The following is a 24842-nucleotide window of genomic DNA, read 5'->3' as shown; positions in this document are numbered from 1 at the left end:
CATCTGTTCAAAGATGTTTGTTTAGAAGGAACCTAAATATGCAATAATAAATTGGTAAACCAAGGGATGATGCATCTAAAGGCTACTGTGTTGTTACTGTGTGCCCTTGAATCAAATCTGACTCATAGCAACCCTATATGACAGCACAGAACTGCCCCATAGGGTTTCCTAGGCTGTAATATTTACGGGAGCAGATTGCCAGGTCTTTTCTTCAGCTGAGCCACTGGGTGGATGCGAACTGCCAACCTTTTGGTTAGGAGCCTAGCTCTTACCCACTGAACCACCAGGATTCCTTAGAGTGTACTTAAGGCCATTAAAATTATTCACATTATCTAAAAGGCAAATGCAGATTATAAATTACATATATAGTAAAACCAGAAGAATTATTTTCTCATAAATATTAGCAAGTGGCTATCTCTTGCAGGTGGGGATTATATGATTTATTTTTTCTGTATTTTCTGTAATGAACACAAAATGCTTTTATAATTAAAAAAAATTCTTTCCAGAACCTACTCTGTCCTAGACACTGTGGATACAGAAATAAGACTGATGAGAACCTGCTATAGCCAGATACAACGTATTCACTGTAAAACTGTTGTTAGAAGGATGACCTTAGAAGGCTATCTCACTATTCTTGAAAAACTAAAACATTCTCAGCATGCTCCCTTGCATCTCTCTCTTACAGGGGTGAGCAGAAAAAGAGGGAAACTGTTCCACCACCTTATAGCACTAGGGAAGCCATCTCAACATTGTTTTCCGTAATCACTGCCTTCCACGTGCAGTGAGCATTGAAGTCTTTACCCTGTACGCTTTGTTGATTTATGTTTTTAATCCCTGTTTGAGGAGATGTTTCCTCTCCATGCATACACATACACATTTGTTACATTTACATTTGACACACACGTGTGTATTTATCATGTATATACAACAGATCTACTAACTGTTGCAGACATCCTTTTTTCCGTTTTATAATGGGATTTGAATTCAACAAGCTTTAGCCAGAAAATCCAGGCTTACCAAAATGTGAATGTAAAACAAAAAAGATTAGAAAGAGCTTAACAAGGTCCTTAAGGGAAATATAAAGCTTTTCCTAACATCTGAACAGAGTATCTAGGTACCTATGCCTTCCCTGCAGGCATCCTCCAACTGCCTATGTAACCAGTTATGACAGAAATCAAAAGGTGCTTCTTGGAGACAAAGCCCAGAGTGTGCTTATATGTGAAACCCCAAAAACAGTTTTTTAAAAATAAGCATGAATGGGGGCCAGGTGACTTGCCCATATAGATCAATCTGTCTGTACAAACCAAGGACAAAATTTCTAACAACCTAATTGCACTACTCTGGTTTCTTATTCAGTAAGTATCTCTCTGCCCACTCCAGGGTTATAACATGAGCAGACTGATTTAAGTTTTACAAAGTTTTCTTGAGTGTCTTAAAGAAAAGAGTTCTATATCATCATCATTATATAATATCCATTGTAATTTAAAAATAAGTTGTACACCCAATGGCACCATGCTTCTCAAAATAAAGAAGTCTATTTTAGCTACATTATTCATAAAATAATTCCTTTCATAGTATCCTATTCAACAATTCCTCCTTCAGTTGTGCATAACTTTGCTTTACCTTTCCATTTTGTGCACTGTTACTTCCTCACGATTGTCTTCTTTTAATTTTATTCCTTTCTTTTTAAAACATGTACAGCTACACATTCATTCTCTTGGTTCCCTAATCTTATTAAAAAACACTTTCCTTGGTCCATGTTTTAGCTATCTAATGCTGCTATAACAGAAAATAACACAAGTAGATGGCTTTAACAGAGAAATTTATTCTCTCACAGTCTAGAAGGCTAGAAGTCTGAATTCAAGGTGTCATCTCCAGGGGAAGGCTTTCTTCTTTCTGTCAGCTCCAGGGGAATGTCCTTGTCATCAATCTTCCCCTGGTGTAGGAGATTTTCAGTGCAGGGACCCCGGGTCCAAAGGATGCACTCTTCTTCTGGCTCTTGTTTCTCAGTGGTATGAGGTCCCTCTCCTCCGTAGTTGCTTCTCTCTTTTATATCTCAAAAAAGATTGACTCAAGATACAACCTAATCTTGTAGATTGAGTCCTGCCTCATTAACATAATTGCCTCTAATCCTGACTCATTAATATCATAGAGGTAGGATTTACAACACATGGGAGAATTGCATCAGATGATAAAATGGTGGACAATCACAAAATGCTGGGAATCATGGCCTAGCCAAGTTGATACACATTTTTGGGGGACACAATTCAATCCATAACATCCATAAGTGTCAATGAATTGAATTCTGCCAATAACCACTTGAGCGAAGAACCAGGTTCTTTCCTATTCGAGCTTCCAGATGTTATCATTATGGGGATAATGATAACAAGAGAGAAGCAGATGATGGGATGCTTCTCAATACTTCATGGTGACACATACTGCCAAGAGTATACCTAGAGCGATATGTACTTTTAGTCACATGACCTATTATTCCAAGTGGAATGCCACTGGAGAGATAACCTGAAAACCATTCTAATTTTAAAAACAAGTGGAAGCATTTATAAGTTTTAGTGTTTTTAACTATTAATAGTCATCAACTACTTTCAACAAACATGACACCCGACTGTTGTTAGGTGCTGTCGAGTTGGCTCTGACACATAGCGACCTTATGGAGAACAGAAGGAACTGTTACCCAGTCCTGTGCCATCTTCACGACTGTTGCTACATTTGAGTCCAATGCTTTGGCTCAACGAGGTCAATCCATCTCATTAAGCATTTTCCTCATTTTTGCTGACCCTCTACTTTACCAGCCATGATGTCCTTTTCTAGTGACTGATCTTTCCTATAAGGTTGCTATGAGTCAAAACAAACTCGACAGCAACGGGTCTGGTTTTTTTTAATGTGTCCAAAGTAAGTGAGCCAAAGTCTCACCATCCTCACTTCTAAGGAACATTCTGATTCTCTGTTTGCATTTCTTCTGGCAGTTCACGGTATGTTCAATATCCTTCACCAACACCACAGTTCAAATGTATCAATTCTTCTTCTTTCTTTTTCATTGTCCAGCTTTTTCATACATATGAGGTGAATGAACCCAATAAGAATACATTAATACATACCACTCTCTCCACTGGGAACCACAGCAATAGGTATAATAAAGGGTGACGGGAATACTTGGATATTTTTACTTTAGAAATCTAGAATTTGAGCTTATGCCTCTGGAATGAATTTCAAATTCTATTTTCCTAACTCTTAATTTTGGCTTCGACAGCAGCCAGCAACAGCAACAATTTTTGCTTAGATTAACATACTTGGATTTTTCTAAGTTCCAAAGCCCAGTTTAAAGAGTCAAGCATAAAGGCGAATATCTAAACACTCCTAAGGTCTATAGTAGTAGACTCTGATTTTACTATGCATTTAGTTTACCTAGAGTAACACAGACATAATTCTCAGTGAATTCCAAATTTAAGCAGTCTAAAATTTTTTTTTTAAAGCATTACTCATAGACTATATGCTAGTAGACTGAAACACTTACTCCTTAACAATTTTTTAATTGAGGAAAAAGGGAAGCATGGATAATATATTAACTGAGCATATTTATTCATTAATTCTACAAATATTTACTTGCCCTGATCAAAGCACTAGGAACACGGTGGTGAACACGTTGCTCACAAAACTCTCAGTCTCATGGTTAGAGGAGGGGGCAGAATGGATAGACACACAACACAACTAACTGTGGTTTAATTACAATTGTGATTGCTGCCACAAAGGAAAGGCACAAATGCTTTTAGAGGAAAACTGGAGGACCCTCCCTGAGGATGTAAAAGTTGGGCAAGCTCTAAAGGCTGGCCAGGAATTAACTAGAAGATTGCAGCAAGAGAACTTATTCCAGAAACTGTGAGAAAGTCAGTGTACCTGAAGAGTAGAAGCACAGAGTGAGAATGCCATGAATGGCAGGATGGTGAGTGTCTTAGGTATCTAGTGCTGCTATAACAGGAATACCACAAACGGATGGCTTTAACAAACAAAAGTTTATTCTCTCATAGTTTAGGAGCCTATGAGTCTGAATTCAGGGCACTAGCTCCTGAGGAAGGCCTTCTCTCTCTGTGGGCACTGGGGGAAGTTCGTTGTTATCAATCTTCCCCTGGTCTTCAAGATCATCACAGGGACCCTGGATCCAAAGGACATGCTCCACTCTTTGTGCTTCTTTCTTGGTGGTATGAAGTCACCATCCTCTCTGCTCACTTCTTTCTTTTATATCTCAAGAGAGATCGACTCAGGATACAACCTAATCCTGTAGATTGTGTCCAGCCTCATCACTATCATAAAGGTTAGGATTTACAACACATAGGAAAATAACCTCAGATCACAAAATGGTGGACAACCACACAATATTGGGAATCATGGCCTAGCCAAGTCGACACATATTTTTGGGAGAAACAATTCAATGCATAACAGCGATGTAAACAGTAGCCATACCAAACAGGGCCTCTAGGTTTGTCTGGCATGTCTCTCCCATGACTCTGAGGTTCCAGTTTCTGGCTCCTCCAAAGTGTATGAACAGGGAGGATCTTACTTGATGTGGTAGACTGTAAGGTGGCCCCACGATCCCACTTCCTGGTGTTCACATCTTTGTAATCCCTTCCCCTTGATTGTGGGTAGGACTTGCGATCTGCTTCTAAATGACAGAATGTAGCAAAGGCAACAGGATATCCCTTCTGTGATTACAATACTTTATATAAGACTCTGTTTTTCTAGTAGACTCACGCTAGGGTCTCCTTCTGTCTTTCTGTTGCCGGTTTTGAAGAAGAAGGCTACCATGAGTCCAACGACTAAAACGAATTGAATTCTGCCAATAACCACTTGAGCGAAGAAGCAGGTTCTTTCCTATTTGAGCCTCCAGATAAGAACCTAGCCCTGGCTGACACCTGGACTGCAGCCTTGCGAGACCTTAAGTAGAGGACCCATCCTGGATTTCTAAACTACAGAAAGTGTGAGATAATGAATGTGTGTGTTGTAAGCTGCAAAGTTTGTGGTAATTTGTTACAGTAGCATAGCAAGTGGCTTTGCGTTCTCTCTGGGCCTGGAAAATGTTGAAAGCTAATTCCTTTGTGGATGTTTTCTGGACTCTTCAGAGGGTCCCATCACTAGGAAGACTCTCTCTTGCAGTTCCCTCTATGTGGGCTGATGTATTTCTTTATTCCAGGTAGTTTCTTACAACTCCTTCCTTAGCTCCTTAGGAATCTAGTGTTCACCTCCTGATTGTTGCTGCTGGGTCCCTCAAGGGGCCTTACTGGACAGGACCCAGACCAACCCCATGCCAGCACCCTCCTCCATGAGGCTCAGAGCTGGTCTCCAGTAAGTGACCAGATCTGGTAATGCATCCTTTGGGAGTGCAGGCTGCTCCCAACACAGTAGCACTCTCCTCAGTCTCACCGGGGTTCGTCCAACGGCAGGACACCATATTGAGCTCTCCTAGAGTCCCACTGAATTTCTCTCTCTAGGCTTGAAGTGAAGAAGTAGGGGTGAGTGAAAGTCACTACGTGGCAACAGTTTACTCCAAGACTCTCTTTACCAGTCTTTTCTTTTCTACACTCCCTAAACTTTTTTTATCCTTCATCTGTTTCAGGGCTCCCAAGACTCATGGAATCGATTGCTGAACACTTCCTCAGCAAATTCTGTGCATGGGGTTTTGTCTCACCAACACTTTGGACTGTGATGTCTCCTGTATTGGCAATTCAGTCAGAATGGAGGCAGGAAATGCGCAATTTTAACATTCTGTTATACTTAGTAGTCAAAAGTCACAAAATAAGGAAACAACATAATTTAGTGCTAATGTTACTATTTGTTTATAGCTGACATTTTAAAAATCAGTAATATTCACATTTCTAGAAAATGTCAAAACTATGAAACCTATTTAAGAAAAAAATTATTCAACATCCTCAAACACATTTATGTACGTTCTGCAAGCAGAAATATAGAAGGAGACAGAAGTCAAGGAATCAAATCATTTTGCATTTGGCAAAAGTGCCCTGTTTAAAATACAGAATGTTTATTCATTCACTTATTAAAGGAATATTTATTGAGCACCTTCTAAGTGATGAACTGTGTTCTACTTAAACTTTTAAAGATTTAATATTGATTTTACTTAGCCAGATAGCTAGGGAACGTACACATGTAAGAAGAAAACTACGCATGAGGGTAAGCTTTAAAAATATCTATTACTCCAGAATTACCTGAAAAAGCATTGCTGTAATATCTAGACAGGGTCTGCATGATGTCCTTCGAGTGCTGGGTCCACGGAGCTATCTTTCTGTAGGTTTTCACACGATGAACAAGTTGAGAACCACCATACTGAAGGGATAAGGTATCTCCATGGTCTTCATAAAGTTCCTCAAATAACCTAAGCAAAAGGAAAATTCACATTAAAGAGTTTTAGCAAAATTATTGTACCATTATTCACCCAACTCACGCTCAAAATACATCTTTTACTTTGAGTTTTGAACCTTTTAAGTAGAATCTTCAACATCTTGAAGATAAAAGCAAATGAAACACGTGTTATATTTGATAGTAATATTCCAATGGGCAATAGTCACAAAAAAGACTAAAAAGGAAGCAAGAGCACCAGCAACATGATCCACCAAAGCCAGACAATGCTGTTTCTAACCATAATAAGAGTTCTAACTTTCTGCAGGCTGCCAGATCAATTCAAATCCCATGACAGAATTTTCTGTTCTCTCTGAATTGCCTTTGAAAAAAGGACATGCTCTTGTCACAGATAGATAAACCACATTCCTTCTCAGAAACATGTACATGTTCGCAACTTGGGCTTTTTCCAACCTGTTAAGGCTTTCAGGACAGTAGTATCTGTAGATCAGGCCATTTAAAAGCGGATCACTTTCCTTGACCGAGCCTTTGTGATAACCCCAGATGACCAACAACAGCCATCATTGTATTTTCAAGAAATAGTACCTCATTCAATGTCATGGATCCGACAGACAGTGAAGAACATGTAATTCTTAATAAAAACCTTTTATAAGTCTTATATTTTTAATTCAAAATGTATGAAGACATGTTACTTATTTTTAATCAGTTTGGATGGTTAAAAAGAAAAATTTGTCTAAGCACCATGAAAATAACACAAAAATCTTTAATAGAAATATTTACTACATCATTAATTTGAATAATGTCTGCTAGCAACATCATTTTTTGAAAAGCTAAAAGTAGAAACATAATTTCCTAAAAGTCCTTATTATTAACTAGGTTTGCTTTCTGTCATTACCAACAATCATAAGGCAGAAAACAAGGCTTACCTAACCGCATCTGTATCAAACTGTAGATTAGGTTTGTCAATCAATCCCAAGGAATATAGCTGGTAAGCTAAAGCACATTTTCCCACCATAAATTGCGCTGTGTTGGTGCGATCCAAACAGTCCACACAGTTGGTTCGAAGAACGCCAGTCTAAATAGAAATACCTTAAGATTTTCAGTTATTATACTCAATAACCACAACTGCTTCCACACTACTTCAGATTTGTTCTCTTTAAAAAGCAAGGGAAAGACTGTGACAAGGAATTATTCCTAAACAAATATTAATTATTGCATCTTATATAAAGTTAAAGGTCAAAATAATGAAGAACACTTCTCAGATTGTAAAAGGTCATACTGGCTGCTCACTTAACATTGCTACAACAGCATCATTAAATCTTCTGGTCTGTAATTGAAATTTCCTTTCATTTAACAAGATAAAAGAAGTAGCGATTCTCCACATGTACCAATTAATCAAATATGTGCTTTTTCCCCTGATATATCTCCTTTACTATACCAATCAAGAAATCAGTGGTTGAAGTCTGATCATTCTTAAAGCATACTTAATATATGTAGTGAATATACTGGGCTTGCTCTCCAAAGTCACTTCAATCCATTCTTTTCACATTTCTGTTTGTGTTTCTCTTTCTAACAAGATTTAATATGTAGAAAAAAATCCATGGGCCAAATTATTTCAGCTACATGCCCTTCTATATGAGTTAAACTCCAGCAGTAAGACCTTTAAAAATCATTCCCAATTGATTAATTTTGCATTAAATAAGATGCATCTTTCTCCATGATTGCTGTCAGAAAACCTTATACCTTGTGGATACAGATTCTATTAACTATCAAGACAATATTTTCTATACCTGTCGGCGACCAGTGGGAATCACACATCCTCCTAGTTCATTCCACCTGTGTTTAAAAACAGATACTTAAAAACAAATTTAATGGCATATTCTATATTCTAACTCTTACTTTGTTAAGAATTCTGTAATCAAAGTAGTAGAGCTGAATGTACCCGAAGAAATCAGCCGATTTTGCTTGTTGTTGCTCGTTCCCGTTGAGTCAATTTTGGACTCACGGTGACCCCATGTGTGCAGAGTAGAATTGTGCTCCATAGGGTTTTTAAGACTGTGACCTTTCGGGAGCAGGTCATTAGGTCTATCTTCTGAGTGACCTCTGGGTGGATTTAAACCACCAACCTTTTGGCTACTAGTTGAGCACTTAACCATTTCCACCATCCAGGGACTTCTTCTGATTCTGCTTACTTTCATTCTTTCAGGCGAGTGAGTATGTGGATAATCAAGATGGAATGCAATCCATACTCTCCTCAAAGACAGCCCAGGATCGTGCTGCACTGCCTCAGCTAGAGAGCCAGCAACCCACCCCTACCCACCGGATCCCACTGCACCACAATCTTTTTTATTTTCTGTCTTTTCTTTCCCACTTAGACCTAGCCCCATATGCTACCTCCTCTCCCTTCCCACCAGACCTTGGGTCTGCCACCGCCACTCACTGGCTCTCAGTGCACTGCCATTTTGTAAAATCTTATTCCTTACTTACTTTTCTTTCTCCCTCCCACCTAGCCCTGCAGGCATGTCCCCTGCTTCCTGCCAGCCCCTGCTGCAACAGCGTGAATAGACCGTCACCAGCACACCAACCTGCTGTTGGACTGGGTCCACTCTGCCCCCAACCACCGGGCCCTGCCATGCCACCATTTATTTTATTTTTTTTCCTTTCCCCCTCTCACCTAGCCACATAAGCCAACTCCCCTCCCTTCCCACCAGCCCTCAGATCTGCCCCACCTCTACCCATGGGCTACCTCTTCTTCTTTCTGTCTCTTTTCTTTCTCCACTCTACCTAGCCCACTGCGCCACACTCTTTCTCTCTGGCCCCCACTGTGCCACCACAGCAAGGGCATCCCCAGAGCACAGGCCCTCAATTATACTGGGCCTGCACTGCCCCTCCCACCCCGCCACTCAACCAGCTGCTGATTGGTGGAACATGAGCCCATATCACTCCCTATCCAACACACTCACCTCATTGGTGAGGGGCTGTGAATGCTCCAACACCAGAATGCAGATAGCGCACACCAAGTCCACCCTCAGCCACCTTGCAAAACCAGTGCTCAGCAAAGTGGACACACCCTGCCTACGTGGTCAAGGTTGTTAGAGCTATCATGCCCACACACGAGTAAGCAGCAAAGCACGCCTGGCCCACTCACCCCCACATATCAAAACAAACCAAAACAGCAACATGAAACAAACAAATATACAATCAGTAAATAAAGAAAAGAATATCTTAATGTCTTGAAGACAGCAGACAGTATCAACACATATAAAAAGGCAGGACAAGATAACTCCACTATGTGACCAAACTAAAGATTCAAGTGATCTTTTGGTAGAAAAAAAGGTAGTGGAACTGCCTGATATGGAATCCAAAATACAAATACTTGGGCCTTTCCAAGAGATAAAATACTTAGGAATAAATCTAACCAGGTACGTAAAAGATCTATGCAAAGAAAAGTACAAAACACTGCTGCAAGAAACTAGAAGAGACCTAAATAAATGGGAAAACATACCATGCTCATGGAAAGGAAGACTGAACATTTGGAAAATGTCAATTCTACTGAAAACGATCTATAGTTATAATACAATCCCGATCTAAACACCGACAGCACTTTTTTTTTTTATTGTGCTTTAAATGAAAGTTTACAAATCAAGTCACTCTCTCATACAAAAACTTATACACGCCTTGCTATGTTCTCCTAGCTGTTCTCCCCCTAATAAGACAGCAGACTCCTCCTCTCCACTCTGTATTCTCCATGTCCATTCAGCCAGCTCCTGTCCCCCTCTGGCTTCTCATCTCACATCCAGACAGGAGCTGCCCACATAGGGTCTACTTGAGCCAAGAAGCTCATGCCTCACCAGTATCATTTTCAGTCTTATAGTCTAGTTCAATCCCTGTCTGAAGAGTTGGCTTCGGGAATGGTTCCAGTCTTGGGCTAACAGAGGGTCTGGGGACCATGACCTCCAGGGTCCCTCCAGTCTCGTTCAGATCAGTAAGTCTGGTCTTTATATGAGATTTTTTTTTTTTTAATAACTTTTATTAAGCTTCAAGTGAACGTTTACAAATCCAATCAGTCTGTCACATATAAGTTTACATACATCTCACTCCCTACTCCCACTTGCTCTCCCCCTCTTGAGTCAGGCCTTTCAGTCTTTCCTTTCCTGACAATTTTGCCGGCTTCCCTCTCTCTCTATCCTCCCATCCCCCCGCCAGACAAGAGTTGCCAACACAATCTCAAGTGTCCACCTGATATAATTAGCTCACTCTTCATCAGCGTCTCTCTCCCACCCACTGACCAGTCCCTTTCATGTCTGATGAGTTGTCTTTGGGGATGGTTCCTGTCCTGTGTCAACTGAAGGTCTGGGGAGCATGGCCGCCGGGATTCCTCCAGTCTCAGTAAGACCATTAAGTTTGGTCTTTTTATGAGAATTTGGGGTCTGCATCCCACTGATCTCCTGTTCCCTCAGGGGTCCTCTGCTGTCCTCCCTGTCAGGGCAGTCATCGATTGTGGCCAGGCACCAACTAGTTCTTCTGGTCTCAGGATGATGTAGGTCTCTGGTTCATGTGGCCCTTTCTGTCTCTTGGGCTCTTAGTTGTCGTGTAGCCTTGGTGTTCTTCATTTTCCTTTGCTCCAGGTGGGTTGAGACCAATTGCTGCATCTTAGATGGCCGCTTGTTAGTATTTAATACCCCAGAGGCCACATTTCAAAGTGGGATGCAGAATGATTTCATAATAGAATTATTTTGCCAATTGACTTAGAAGTCCCCGCAAACCATGTTCCCCAGACCCCCGCACTTGCTCCGCTGACCTTTGAAGCATTCATTTTATCCTGGAAACTTCTTTGCTTTTGGTCCAGTCCAATTGAGCTGACCTTCCATGTATTGAGTGTTGTCTTTCCCTTCACCTAAAGCAGTTCTTATCTACTGATTAATCAATAAAAAAACCCTCTCCCCCCCCTCCCTCCCCCCCTCGTAACCACAAAAGTATGTGTTCTTCTCAGGTTTACTATTTCTCAAGATCTTATAATAGTGGTCTTATACAATATTTGTCCTTTTGCCTCTGACTCATTTCGCTCAGCATAATGCCTTCCAGGTTCCTCCATGTTATGAAATGTTTCACAGATTCGTCACTGTTCTTTATCGATGCGTAGTATTCCATTGTGTGAATATACCACAATTTATTTACCCATTCATCCGTTGATGGACACCTTGGTTGCTTCCAGCTTTTTGCTATTGTAAACAGAGCTGCAATAAACATGGGTGTGCCTGTATCTGTTTGTATGAAGGCTCTTGTATCTCTAGGGTATATTCCTAGGAGTGGGATTTCTGGGTTGTATGGTAGTTCTATTTCTAACTGTTTAAGATAACGCCAGATAGATTTCCAAAGTGGTTGTACCATTTTACATTCCCACCAGCAGTGTATCAGAGTTCCAATCTCTCCGCAGCCTCTCCAACATTTATTATTTTGTGTTTTTTGGATTAATGCCAGCCTTGCTGGTGTGAGATGGAATCTCATCGTAGTTTTAATTTGCATTTCTCTAATGCCTAATGATCGAGAGCATTTTCTCATGTATCTGTTGGCTGCCTGAATATCTTCTTTAGTGAAATGTATGTTCATATCCTTTGCCCACTTCTTGATTGGGTTGTTTGTCTTTTTGTGGTTGAGTTTTGACAGAATCATGTAGATTTTAGAGATCAGGCGCTGGTCTGAGATGTCATAGCTGAAAATTCTTTCCCAGTCTGTAGGTGGTCTTTTTACTCTTTTGGTGAAGTCTTTAGATGAGCATAGGTGTTTGATTTTTAGGAGCTCCCAGTTATCGGGTTTCTCTTCATCATTTTTGGTAATGTTTTGTATTCTGTTTATACCTTGTATTAGGGCTCCTAGGGTTGTCCCAATTTTTTCTTCCATGATCTTTATCGTTTTAGTCTTTATGTTTAGGTCTTTGATCCACTTGGAGTTAGTTTTTGTGCATGGTGTGAGGTATGGGTCCTGTTTCATTTTTTTGCAAATAGATATCCAGTTATGCCAGCACCATTTGTTAAAAAGGCTATCTTTTCCCCAGTTAATTGACACTGGTCCTTTGTCAAATATCAGCTGCTCATACGTGGATGGATCTATGTCTGGGTTCTTAATTCTGTTCCATTGGTCTATGTGTCTGTTGTTGTACCAATACCAGGCTGTTTTGACTACTGTGGCTGTATAATAGGTTCTGAAGTCAGGTAAGGTGAGGCCTCCCACTTTCTTCTTCTTTTTCAGTAGTGCGTTGCTTATCCGGGGCTTCTTTCCCTTCCATATGAAATTGGTGATTTGTTTCTCTATCCCCTTAAAATATGACACTGGAATTTGGATCGGAAGTGCGTTAAATGTATAGATGGCTTTTGGTAGAATAGACATTTTTACTATGTTAAGTCTTCCTATCCATGAGCAGGGTATGTTTTTCCACTTAAGTATGTCCTTTTGAATTTCTTGTAGTAGAGCTTTGTAGTTTTCTTTGTATAGGTCTTTTACATCCTTGGTAAGATTTATTCCTAAGTATCTTATCTTCTTGGGGGCTACTGTGAATGGTATTGATTTGGCTATTTCCTCTTCGGTGTTCTTTTTGTTGATGTAGAGGAATCCAAGTGATTTTTGTATGTTTATTTTATAACCTGAGACTCTGCCAAACTCTTCTATTAGTTTCAGTAGTTTTCTGGAGGATTCCTTAGGGTTCTCTGTGTATATAATCATGTCATCTGCAAATAGTGGTAACTTTACTTCTTCCTTGCCAATCCGGATACCTTTTATTTCTTTGTCTAGCCTGATTGCCCTGGCTAAGACTTCCAACATGATGTTGAATAAGAGCGGTGATAAAGGGCATCCTTGTCTGGTTCCCGTTCTCAAGGGAAATGCTTTCAGGTTCTCTCCATTTAGAGTGATATTGGCTGTTGGCTTTGCATAGATGCCCTTTATTATGTTGAGGAATTTTCCTTCAATTCCTATTTTGGTAAGAGTTTTTATCATGAATGGGTGTTGGACTTTGTCAAATGCCTTTTCTGCATCAATTGATAAGATCATGTGGTTTTTGTCTTTTGTTTTATTTATGTGATGGATTACATTAATGGTTTTTCTGATATTAAACCAGCCTTGCATACCTGGTATAAATCCCACTTGATCAGGGTGAATTATTTTTTTGATGTGTTGTTGGATTCTATTGGCTAGAATTTTGTTGAGGATTTTTGCATCTATGTTCATGAGGGATATAGGTCTATAATTTTCTTTTTTTGTAATGTCTTTACCTGGTTTTGGTATCAGGGAGATGGTGGCTTCATAGAATGAGTTGGGTAGTATTCCGTCATTTTCTATGCTTTGGAATACCTTTAGTAGTAGTGGTGTTAACTCTTCTCTGAAAGTTTGGTAGAACTCTGCAGTGAAGCCGTCCGGGCCAGGGCTTTTTTTGTTGGGAGTTTTTTGATTACCGTTTCAATCTCTTTTTTTGTTATGGGTCTATTTAATTGTTCTACTTCTGAATGTGTTAGTTTAGGTAGGTAGTGTTTTTCCAGGAATTCATCCATTTCTTCTAGGTTTGCAAATTTGTTAGAGTACAATTTTTCATAATAATCTGAAATGATTCTTTTAATTTCATTTGGTTCTGTTGTGATGTGGTCCTTCTCATTTCTTATTCGGGTTATTTGTTTCCTTTCCTGTATTTCTTTAGTCAGTCTAGCCAATGGTTTATCAATTTTGTTAATTTTTTCAAAGAACCAGCTTTTGGCTTTGTTAATTCTTTCAGTTGTTTTTCTGTTCTCTAATTCATTTAGTTCAGCTCTCATTTTTATTATTTGTTTTCTTCTGGTGCCTGATGGATTCTTTTGTTGCTCAGTTTCTATTTGTTCAAGTTGTAGGGACAGTTCTCTGCTTTTGGCTCTTTCTTCTTTTTGTATGTGTGCATTTATCGATATAAATTGGCCTCTGAGCACTGCTTTTGCTGTGTCCCAGAGGTTTTGATAGGAAGTATTTTCATTCTCGTTGCTTTCTATGAATTTCCTTATTCCCTCCTTGATGTCTTCTATAACCCAGTCTTTTTTCAGGAGGGTGTTGTTCATTTTCCAAGTATTTGATTTCTTTTCCCTAGTTTTTCTGTTATTGATCTCTAGTTTTATTGCCTTGTGGTCTGAGAAGATGCTCTTTAATAGTTCGATGTTTTGGACTCTGCAAAGGTTTGTTTTATGACCTAATATGTGGTCTATTCTAGAGAATGTTCCATGTGCGCTAGAAAAAAAAGTATATTTTGCAGCAGTTGGGTGGAGAGTTCTGTATAAGTCAATGAGGTCAAGTTGGTTGATTGTTGTAATTAGATCTTCCGTGTCTCTATTGAGCTTCTTACTGGATGTCCTGTCCTTCTCCGAAAGTGGTGTGTTGAAGTCTCCTACTATAATTGTGGAGGTATCTATCTCGCTTTTCAATTCTGTTAAAATTTGATTTATGTATCTTGCAGCCCTGTCATTGGGTGCATAAATATTTAATATGGTTATGTCTTCCTGATCAATTGTCCCTTTCATCATTATATAGTGTCCTTCTTTATCCTTTGTGGTGGATTTAAGTCTAAAGTCTATTTTGTCAGAAATTAATATTGCTACTCCTCTTCTTTTTTGCTTATTGTTTGCTTGATATACTTTTTTCCATCCTTTGAGTTTTAGTTTGTTTGTGTCTCTAAGTCTAAGGTGTGTCTCTTGTAGGCAGCATATAGATGGATCGTGTTTCTTTATCCAGTCTGTGACTCTCTGTCTCTTTATTGGTGCATTTAGTCCATTTACATTCAGGGTAATTATAGATAAATAAGTTTTTAGTGCTGTCATTTTGATGCCTTTTTATGTGTGTTGTTGACAATTTCATTCTTCCACATACTTTTTTGTGCTGAGGCGTTTTTCTTAGTAAATTGTGAGATCCTCATTTTCATAGTGCTTGACTTTATGTTAGTTGAGTCGTTACGTTTTTCTTGGTTTTTATCTTGAGTTATAGAGTTGTTATACCTTTTTGTGGTTACCTTATTATTTACCCCTATTTTTCTAAGTAAAAACCTAACTTGTATTGTTCTATATCGCCTTGTATCACTCTCCATATGGCAGTTCAATGCCTCCTGTATTTAGTCCCTCTTTTTGATTATTGTGATCTTTTACCTATTGACTTCCATGATTCCCTGTTATGTGTATTTTTTTTTTAATTAATCTTAATTTGTTTGTTTTTGTGATTTCCCTATTTGAGTTGATATCAGGACATTCTGTTTTGTGACCTTGTGTTGTGCTGATATCTGATATTATTGGTTCTCTGACCAAACAATATCCTTTAGTATTTCTTGTAGCTTTGGTTTGGTTTTTGCAAATTCTCTAAACTTGTGTTTGTCTGTAAATATCTTAATTTCACCTTCATATTTCAGAGAGAGTTTTGCTGGATATATGATCCTTGGCTGGCAGTTTTTCTCCTTCAGTGTTCTGTATATGTCATCCCATTCCCTTCTTGCCTGCATGGTTTCTGCTGAGTAGTCACAACATATTCTTATTGATTCTCCCTTGAAGGAAACCTTTCTTTTCTCCCTGGCTGCTTTTAAAATTTTCTGTTTATCTTTGGTTTTGGTGAGTTTGATGATAATATGTCTTGGTGTATTTCTTTTTGTATCAATCTTAAATGGGGTTCGATGAGCATCTTGGAAAGATATCCTTTCGTCTTTCATGATGTCAGGGAAGTTTTCTGTCAGGAGTTCTTCAACTATTTTCTCTGTGTTTTCTGTCCCCCCTCCCTGTTCTGGGACTCCAATCACCCGCAGGTTATCCTTCTTGATAGAGTCCCACATAATTCTTAGGGTTTCTTCATTTTTTTTTAATTCTTTTATCTGATTTTTTTTCAGCTATGATGGTGTCGATTCCCTGGTCTTCCAGATGTCCCAGTCTGCATTCTAATTGCTCGAGTCTGCTCCTCTGACTTCCTATTGCGTTGTCTAATTCTGTTATTTTATTGTTAATCTTTGGGATTTCTACATGTTGTCTCTCTATGGATTCTTGCAACTTATTAATTTTTCCAGTATGTTCTTGAATAATCTTTTTGAGTTCTTCAACAGTTTTATCAGTGTGTTCCTTGGCTTTTTCTGCAGTTATCCTAATTTCATTTGTGATATCATTAAGCATTCTGTAAAGTAGTTTTTTATATTCTGTATCTGATAATTCCAAGATTGTATCTTCATTTGGGAAAGATTTTGATTCTTTTGTTTGGGGGGTTGGAGAAGCTGTCATGGTCTGCTTCTTTAAGTGGTTTGATATGGATTGTTGTCTCCGAGCCATCACTGGGAAACTAGTTTTTCCAGAAAATCCGCTAAAAAAAAATGCAGTCAGATCCCTATCAGAGTTCTCCCTCTGGCTCAGGCTATTCAGATGTTAATGAAGCTGCCTGGGGAGGGTGCGGGAGGGAACAGAGAGATAGGAGAGTAGCACCTCAGAATATAGCCAGAGTTGCTTGTCTTGCTTGGAATGACTATTATATCTGAGATTCCCGCGGGGCGCGTCGCCTATGTGTGCTGGCTGTGTGGAGATTGCCCCCGGGGGGTCTGGCCCGCTGGAGTCACGGTCAGATCCTCCGCTTCCAGCCCCACGCCCAGCGTCAAGGCTCCCCTACTGGGACGGTGAACTCTCGACTCCGAAATCAGTCACTGCCTCCCGGGGACTTCTCGTCCCTCCAGCCGCGTTGCCGTGCCGTCTCCGAGAACCAGTTGGGCCTCCTCCCGGGGTTAGTTCAGATGGGTGGAGCAGGTCCCCGTGCTTGTGCCGTGACCGAGTGTCCTGGCTGGGACGCTGTTCTCCCCGCTCCAATACCAGTCGCTGCCTCCCAGGGACTTCTCCTACCGGCTGCGTCCCACGCCGCCCGCGCGACCCGGCTGGGCCCCTTCCCAGGGTTAGTTCAGGGGGGTGGAGCAACTCTCCATGTTTATGGCGTACCTGCGTCCAGTCCAAATCCCTGCGGGACGGTTCCCCGGCTCGGACGCTGCTCTTTCTGCTCCAAGACCAGTCACTGCCTCCCGGGGACTTCTCCTACCGGCTGCATCCCACGCCGCCCGTGGAACCGGCTGGTCCCCCTCCCGGGGTTAGTTCAGGGGGGTGGAGCAGCTCTCTGTGCTTGTGCCATACCTGACTGGTACGCTGGCTCCAGGCTCTGGAAACAATCGCTGCTTCCCCGTATTAGTTCGTTCTCCGTCTCTAAATCTGTGTTTGTTGTTCAGGGTTCGTAGATTGTTATGTATGTGATCGATTCACTTGTTTTTCCATGTCTTTGTTGTAAGAGGGATCCGAGGTAGTGTCTGCCTAGTCCGCCATCTTGGCTCCGCCCGCTATATGAGATTTTAAGATCTGCATCCCACTGTTCTCCTGTTCCATCAGGGATTCACTGTTGTGTCCCCTTTCAGAGCAGTCACTGGAGGTAGCTGGGCACCATCTAGTTCTTCTGGTCTCAGTCTTATGTAGTCTCTGGTTTATGTGGTCTTAAGCCAATCTCTTTGAGATATAAAAGAGAGAAGCAAGCAAAGAGACACGGGGACCTCATACCACCCAGGAAGCAGCACCAGGAGCAGAGTGTGACCTTTGGACGCCGGGGTCCCTGTCCTTCAGAAGTTGCTAGACCAGGGGAAGACTGATGACGAGGACCTTCCCCCAGAGCCAACAGAGGGAGAAAGCCTTCCCCTGCAGCTGGCACTCTGAATTCAGATTTCTAGCCTCTTAGACTGTGAGAGAATAAACTTCTGTTTGTTAAAGCCATCTGCTTGTGGTATTTCTGTTATAGTAGCACTAGATAACTAAGACAGTGTACGTCAGGTTTGTATCCTTTCACCATATATAACAATGGCATCAGGGCAGAGTTTGACCTTCTCTCTCTTCACATAGGGGAAGGAGGATCAAGATCAACAGCCCAAGACTGATTCCTGTGAGGCAGAGGTCAGACATACCTCCTCTCTCTGCCATCTTTACCAATTCTGACACCAACTATCTTTCCCATAGCCCTCTCTACATCCCTGCTGCGTTCGATAATTCATTGCAATGGCCACATAAAATTCATAGACAATACTCGTGATTATGGGGTTCATTAGGGAAGTAACAGGTTACAATTCAGGTTCAGGAATGCTTAATAAACAGTTCTTCCATCAGAACCGTCTCATCCCAGCTGTGCTCACAGGCACGCCTCTCCCTGGCCCTGTGTCTCTGCCCAAAGGTACTCAGCTTTCTCGCTCCTTGGGCTAGGAAGCCCACTGCACGATCTCTCCTGACACTGCTTCTCTGCCATCTTCAGGATTACAGCTCACTCTCGGTCTCCTGGTTCCAGGCGTTTCTCAGTCCGGGGATCCTGGGACCAAGGGACACACTTTCTGCTCCTGGATATTCCTCCTTGGTGGTGGTGGGATCCTCTCTTTCCTGCCTCTGAGGTGGCTTGTTTCAAGCCCAGTGGGATGGCAAAACTGACCAATCCTTTTGGTGGGCCACAATTACCCTATCACACAGTCCCATCGAACATGGCTAAAAAGGCCACACAAAAGTGATCCTTCACATCACACCATACTTATTCAATCTGTATGCTGAGAAAATAATCAAAGAAGCTGGGCTATATGATGAAGAATGTGCCATCAGGATTTGAAGAAGATACATTAACAACCTGCGTTATCCAGATGACATAACCTTGCTTGCTGAAAGAGAAGAGGACTTGAAGCACTTACTGATGAAAATCAAAGATTACAGCCTTCACTATGGATTACACCTCAACATAAAGAAAATAAAAATTCTGACAAGTGAACCAATAAGCAACATCATGATAAAAAGAGAAAAGACTGAAGTTGTCAAAGATTTCATTTTACTTGGAGCCACCATCAACACCCATGGGGGCAGCAATTAAGAAATCAAACAATGTACTGCATTGGCCAAATCTGTGGCAAACCTCTGAAAAGGGTTAAAAAGCAAGGATATTACTTTAAGGCTGAGGTATGCCTGACCCAAGCCACGGTATTTTCAATTGCTTCATATGTATGCAAAGCTGGCAGTGAATAAGGAAGACAGAAGAATTGATACCTTTGAATTACGGTGTTAGTGAAGAATATTAAATATACCAGGGACTGCCAGAAGAACAAAGAAATCTGTGTTGGAAGAAGTACAGCCAGAATGCCCCTTAGAAGCGAGGATGGTGAGACTTCATCTCACTTTGGACATGTTATCAGGAGCGACCAGTCCCTAGAGAAAGACATCATGCTTGGTAGAGAGTCAGGGAAAAAGAGGAAGACCCTCAATGAGATGGACTGACACAGTGGCTGCAACGATGGGCTCAAATATAGAAACAACTATGAGAATGGCGTAGGACGATGCAGTGTTTCGTTCTGTTGTACACAGGGTTGCTGTGAGTTGGAACTTACTCAAGGGCACCTAACAATAATAACAACAAATAGAAATGTGTTTTGTAATCTATCAAGTGCTAATATAATATTATTTTAATTATTTCAAATAAGATGCCCTAAAATTCAAATCATAAGAAATACAAACTATAACAAAAGAATTACTTCCCAAGACCTCACATATACACAAATAGAGTTCCTACCATTACAGTTCATTACGTTAACTGAATATAAAATGTTGCAAATATATGATACTGATTTCTTAAAAGGTAAATAAAACATGGATCCTTGAACTGAAGAAGCTCAGAAAGTAGTAATGAAGAAAGACTCACGAACAAATAACTATAAGACAATGATAAATACCATTTTCATAAAAAAATGTTGGCAATTAGGCTATAAGGAAAATTTTCCTGCTCCTAGTTAATACTGGAAAATAGAATTCACTGTCGAAAATTTTACTTTACAGAAATATTTTATGTATTGTTCATTCTATGAAGCCAGAGATAAAGATCTCACAGCTTCCATCTCAAGGTAGACAACTACCAAAGGAATTTCCATGCTCAGAGTAAACATTCATTACAAAATCACACGAGCAGTTCGCCTCCCTAGAGGACAAACTAATTCCCCTTTCAGGCAGTACAAACTACTTATAGTTACAATATTCTTTATCCTTAAAAGCAAAATTCTTGATTTATATTAACTTTTTAAAAACACCATACATACTTTTCATCTGGCCGTAAAATACTACAGTAAGAATCAGGGCGGTTTACAAAGAAACCTGTTTTCTTCACCACACTTTCTGCAATCACATTCAGCCGATCAAGAACATTACACAGCTTGCTGAGGAGAGAAGAATGAGAAAAGTGAGATATATCTAAGCAAAATGAAGTCTACAGTGATGATGTTCAGGGACTTCGTTTTAAAAATCCCCTACTGGTAATTAATGAAAACATTATAATAATTGATTTCTACAAAATAATGTTTAATCAATCACTACTAACAGTTGACGCAAAAGGCATGAAGGATTTCTAACTTAATAAATATTGGGGACCATTAATCTTGGCACATTACATCCCTGCAACAGTTTTTTCCAAAGCCTTTCACTATCAAGAAAGTTCAGTCAGTCAAGCCAATATGTATTCCTAAGATTTGTAAGTGAAAAGAGTACAATGCACAGTGTGAGTGGCCGGGGAAGAAAAAAAAATGTAAGAATAAATTAACAAGAATGACACCAACCCATAATTAAGCTAATACTCTAGGCAAGTGTGTGTGTGTGTGTCTGTGTGTCTGTGTGTACAGGTATCTAACTACATAAAATGATCTGGGAAAAAAGTAGAGTGGTTTAAGTACAAAACAACAGAGTAATATTTTAAAATATGAGACCTTAAAATAAACCCAGCGCTTGTATGACGCAAACGTAGTAAATGAGTAAGAAGACAATGTAAGGTTAATGAGAGAAATTTCCTTGGTGGAGATGAGTGTTGAATCAGATCTTAAAAGTTAAAAGAGATGTAGAAAATCACCATAAACCAAAAAACCAAACCCAGTGCCATCGAGTCAATTCCGACTCATAGCGACCCTATAGGACAGAGTAGAACTGCCCCATAGAGTTTCCAAGGAGTGCCTGGCGGACTTGAACTGTCAACCCTTTGGTTAGCAGCCGTACCACTTAACCACTACGCCACCAGGGTTTCCGAAAATCAACATCAGAGGGGAAAATGGCAGAAACAAAGGCTCAGGGATAGATCCTTGGCTGCTACATTTGGGGCAGAGCATTAAGGTTAGTTTTTCTGGAACAGAGTGGTCCTTAGAATAAAGAAACGTTATTACATTCTAGAGCCAGCCAGGTGACGAGGCCCTAACATTACACTAAGGAGTTTGCGTTTACTATAAATAGTTGAGAGTTACTGCAGCCTCATCCATAAATGAATGAGCTAATCTGAAAGTGGTGTCTGAGAAAGTGATTAAACAGTAAAATAGAAATAGCAAAAAGTGCAAGTAATGCCTCTAAGGAACAATAGCAGAGTAGGACTAGATACTTCACAAACAGAATCTAAAAATGGTATAATATCACACGTAAGTGAAATTTGGGGGAACATAATTCAAAAGCAGTGGCAGTAGAATATCAACAGGGAACTGCCAGGAGTTCAAGCCAGATTCAGAAGAGGACATGGAATAGGGGATATCACTGCTGATGTCAGATGGATCTTGGCTGAAAATAGACAATACCAGAAAGATGCTTCCCTGTGTTTTCTTGACTATGCAAAGGCATTTGACTGTGTGGATCATAACAAATTATGTATAACATTGTGAAGAATGGGAATTTCATCAAAAAGAATTTTCCCCCATATGCCATTTACTAGTGAATAAAGCTCCTCCCCCTTCTGGCCTCAGTTTCCCCATCTGTAAAATGAAGGCAGTCACCTGACAATGATTCCAAAACCTGGCTATATATCAGAATAAACTTGGAACTGTTCTAAGAATATAGATTTCAACAGTTTACCCCTGGAGAGATTATTGATTCTGGAAGCCTGTGGTGAGGAAATACGTATTTTTAACAAGAATTTAACAAAAGTTCCATGTGGGAGTTAGCCTCAGGGGTCATAAACTGACTTCCATCCTGACTCTGCCACTTACTGTTTGTGAGACCTCAGGACTTAATCTCTCCATGGCCCAGTGTCCTCATCGAAGACATGGGTCTAATAATGCTAACTCTGTCAAGACCTGTATGGTGATTTAAGTGAATTGGTACTTGTAAAGCAGTTAGAGCCATGCCTGGTACATACTTAAGTACTTAAGTGTTAAATAATTACTCAGGCAGTTAGGTTGCTGCCGGCTGTGGACGGCCTCTAACAGATTTTTCCAGTTTTCATATTGCATGAGTCTCTGCCCCACCACTCTCTAAAGAACAAGAGAGAACAGTCCTCATTAGGAAAAAAAAAAAAAAAAAGGTGGGAATTCTAGAACACTTAATTGTGCTCATGCAGAACTTGTACATAGACTAAGAGGCAGTCATTCAAACAGAACAAGGGGATAAAATGTGGTTTAAAATCGTGTGTTGCAGGGTGTATTCTTTCACCTTACTTATTCAATCTGTATGCTGTGCAAATAGTCTGAGAAGCTGTACTATATGAAGAACACGGCATCAGGATTCAAAGAAGACTTATCAACAACCTGCTATACGTAGATGACACAACCTTGCTTGCTGAAAGCTGAGAGGACTTGAAGCACTTACTAATGAAGATCAAAGCCCACAGCCTTCAGTACGGATTATGACTCAACACAAAGAAAACTAAAATCCTCACAACTGGTCCAATAAGCAACATCATGACAAACGGAGAAGATATTGAGGTTTTCAAGGATTTCATTTTACTTGGATCCACAATCAACACCCATGGAAGCAGCAGTCAAGAAACTGAAGAGCATATTGCATTGGACAAATCTGCTGCAAAAGACTTCTTTATGGTGTTAAAAAACAAAGATGTCACTTTGAGGACTAGGGTACGCAGACCCAAGCCATGGTATTTTTAATCGCCTTGTATACATCTGAAAGATGGACAATGAATAAGGACCAAAGAAGAATTGATGTATTCGAATTGTGGCACTGGGGAAGAATATTTAATATACCATGGACTGCCAGAAGAACAAACAGGTCTATCTTGGAGGAAGTACAGCCAGAATGCTCCTTGGTGGCAAGGACAGTGAGACTTCATCTCACGTACTTGGGACAAGTTATCAGGAGGGACCAGTCCCTGGAGAAGGACATCATGCTTGGTACAGTAGAAGGTCCGTGAAAAAGAGGAAGACCTTCAATGAGATGGACCGACACACTGGCTGCAACAGTGGGCTTAAACACAGCAACGATTGTGAGGATAGTGCAAGACTGGGCAGTGTTTCATTCTGTTGTACACAGTGTGGCTGTAAGTTGGAATTGACTTGACAGCACCTAACAACAACAACCAAAGTGGTAGGCAAAAATAAGAGTTTGGCCAATTCAATTCAGCACTCAGATTATATACCAGCGACAAAACAGCCCCTCAGCGAGCTCATGAAGGAAATGAAAAGAGTAACTTTTACTTTACCATAGATATAAGCTTCCTGCTATTTTCATTACAAGAAAAGGTAAGTATCATAACCAGACATATGACTGTCTATTCACCTTTTGGTGTACTTGGCCATATCCCAAGGAATATAAACAATGGTGTGTTCAGGAGGCAAAAACTGATTGAGGTACGTCACAGCAGCTACAAGTTCTTCACTCAGAATTCTTTCATGCTTTCTTTTCTCTCGTTCCTTTGTTAAAAAAAAAAAAAAGTATTTTGAGTGTTCTAATCACCTTATTTCTATGTCTTAAATCACCTTAAATCAGAACAACAGGCTTTTAAATTTTTATATTTCAGCTAAGGTAAGGCATAAAAACTGAAGTCTTAAATATACTTGAAACCTACCTACTAAAATTAATGTAAATGCAAAGAAATAAAACTGCATTGAATTGAAGTAAACAAATAATAAGCTTTAAAGACTCAAGGAAATCAGATTTCTTCTCAGTAACCTCCCAGTAGGATCAAGAAGCCCAGCTCATTCCAGACAGACCTGCCCCACACATTCCACACGCCAGTCAGGTAGAGGAGACCCCCTCCAGGACCAGAAGTAGGGAACCCCTAGTCCAGTCAGCTGAAGACCAGACGGGCATTGACTGGGTCTGGACGAATAATCCCCAAACTGGCATGGCAAAAAGTACTTTAATAGTTTTTATATTTGCATCTCTCAAAAACCCTGGGAGGTAATCCAGGCAGGTACTGTTTTTTCTTTTACAGTGTAGTTGAAGGAACTAAACCTTACCTTCCGCCCCCTTGGCTGCTGGCCCTCCTTAGATATTACACTGCCTCTCACTCCAGAGCGGCTAGTGTATTATAGTACAAGCTAGGGGATTGGAAAGCTGACTCTGCCATGTGGCCTTGGGCAAGGTTTTTAACCTCCCTGTTGTTGGCTGCCATTAAGTCAGTCCCCGATTCATGGTGATCCCATGCACAACGGGATCTGGCTGTTGCGATCCGTAAGGTTTTAACTGGCT

General features: G+C 40.3%; 1 protein-coding gene across 4 annotated transcripts in view; it reads right to left on the bottom strand.

The window, feature by feature from the left end:
• FIG4 (FIG4 phosphoinositide 5-phosphatase) overlaps nucleotides 1-24842 on the bottom strand; it is a 195033-nt gene that overhangs the window by 51719 nt on the left and 118472 nt on the right. For all 4 annotated transcript variants that reach the window (XM_064289672.1, XM_064289653.1, XM_023542888.2 and 1 more), the window contains 5 exons: nucleotides 23928-24061; nucleotides 20492-20608; nucleotides 8175-8220; nucleotides 7311-7459; nucleotides 6234-6400 (listed from right to left, as the gene is read on the bottom strand). In XM_064289672.1, the coding sequence (XP_064145742.1) occupies nucleotides 6234-6400; nucleotides 7311-7459; nucleotides 8175-8220; nucleotides 20492-20608; nucleotides 23928-24061 (613 nt within the window). The remainder of the gene's footprint in view (nucleotides 1-6233; nucleotides 6401-7310; nucleotides 7460-8174; nucleotides 8221-20491; nucleotides 20609-23927; nucleotides 24062-24842) is intronic.

The sequence above is a fragment of the Loxodonta africana genome, chromosome 1, assembly GCF_030014295.1.
Source record: "Loxodonta africana isolate mLoxAfr1 chromosome 1, mLoxAfr1.hap2, whole genome shotgun sequence".
NCBI lineage: Eukaryota > Metazoa > Chordata > Mammalia > Proboscidea > Elephantidae > Loxodonta > Loxodonta africana.
This window is presented reverse-complemented; position numbering and strand designations above follow the sequence as displayed.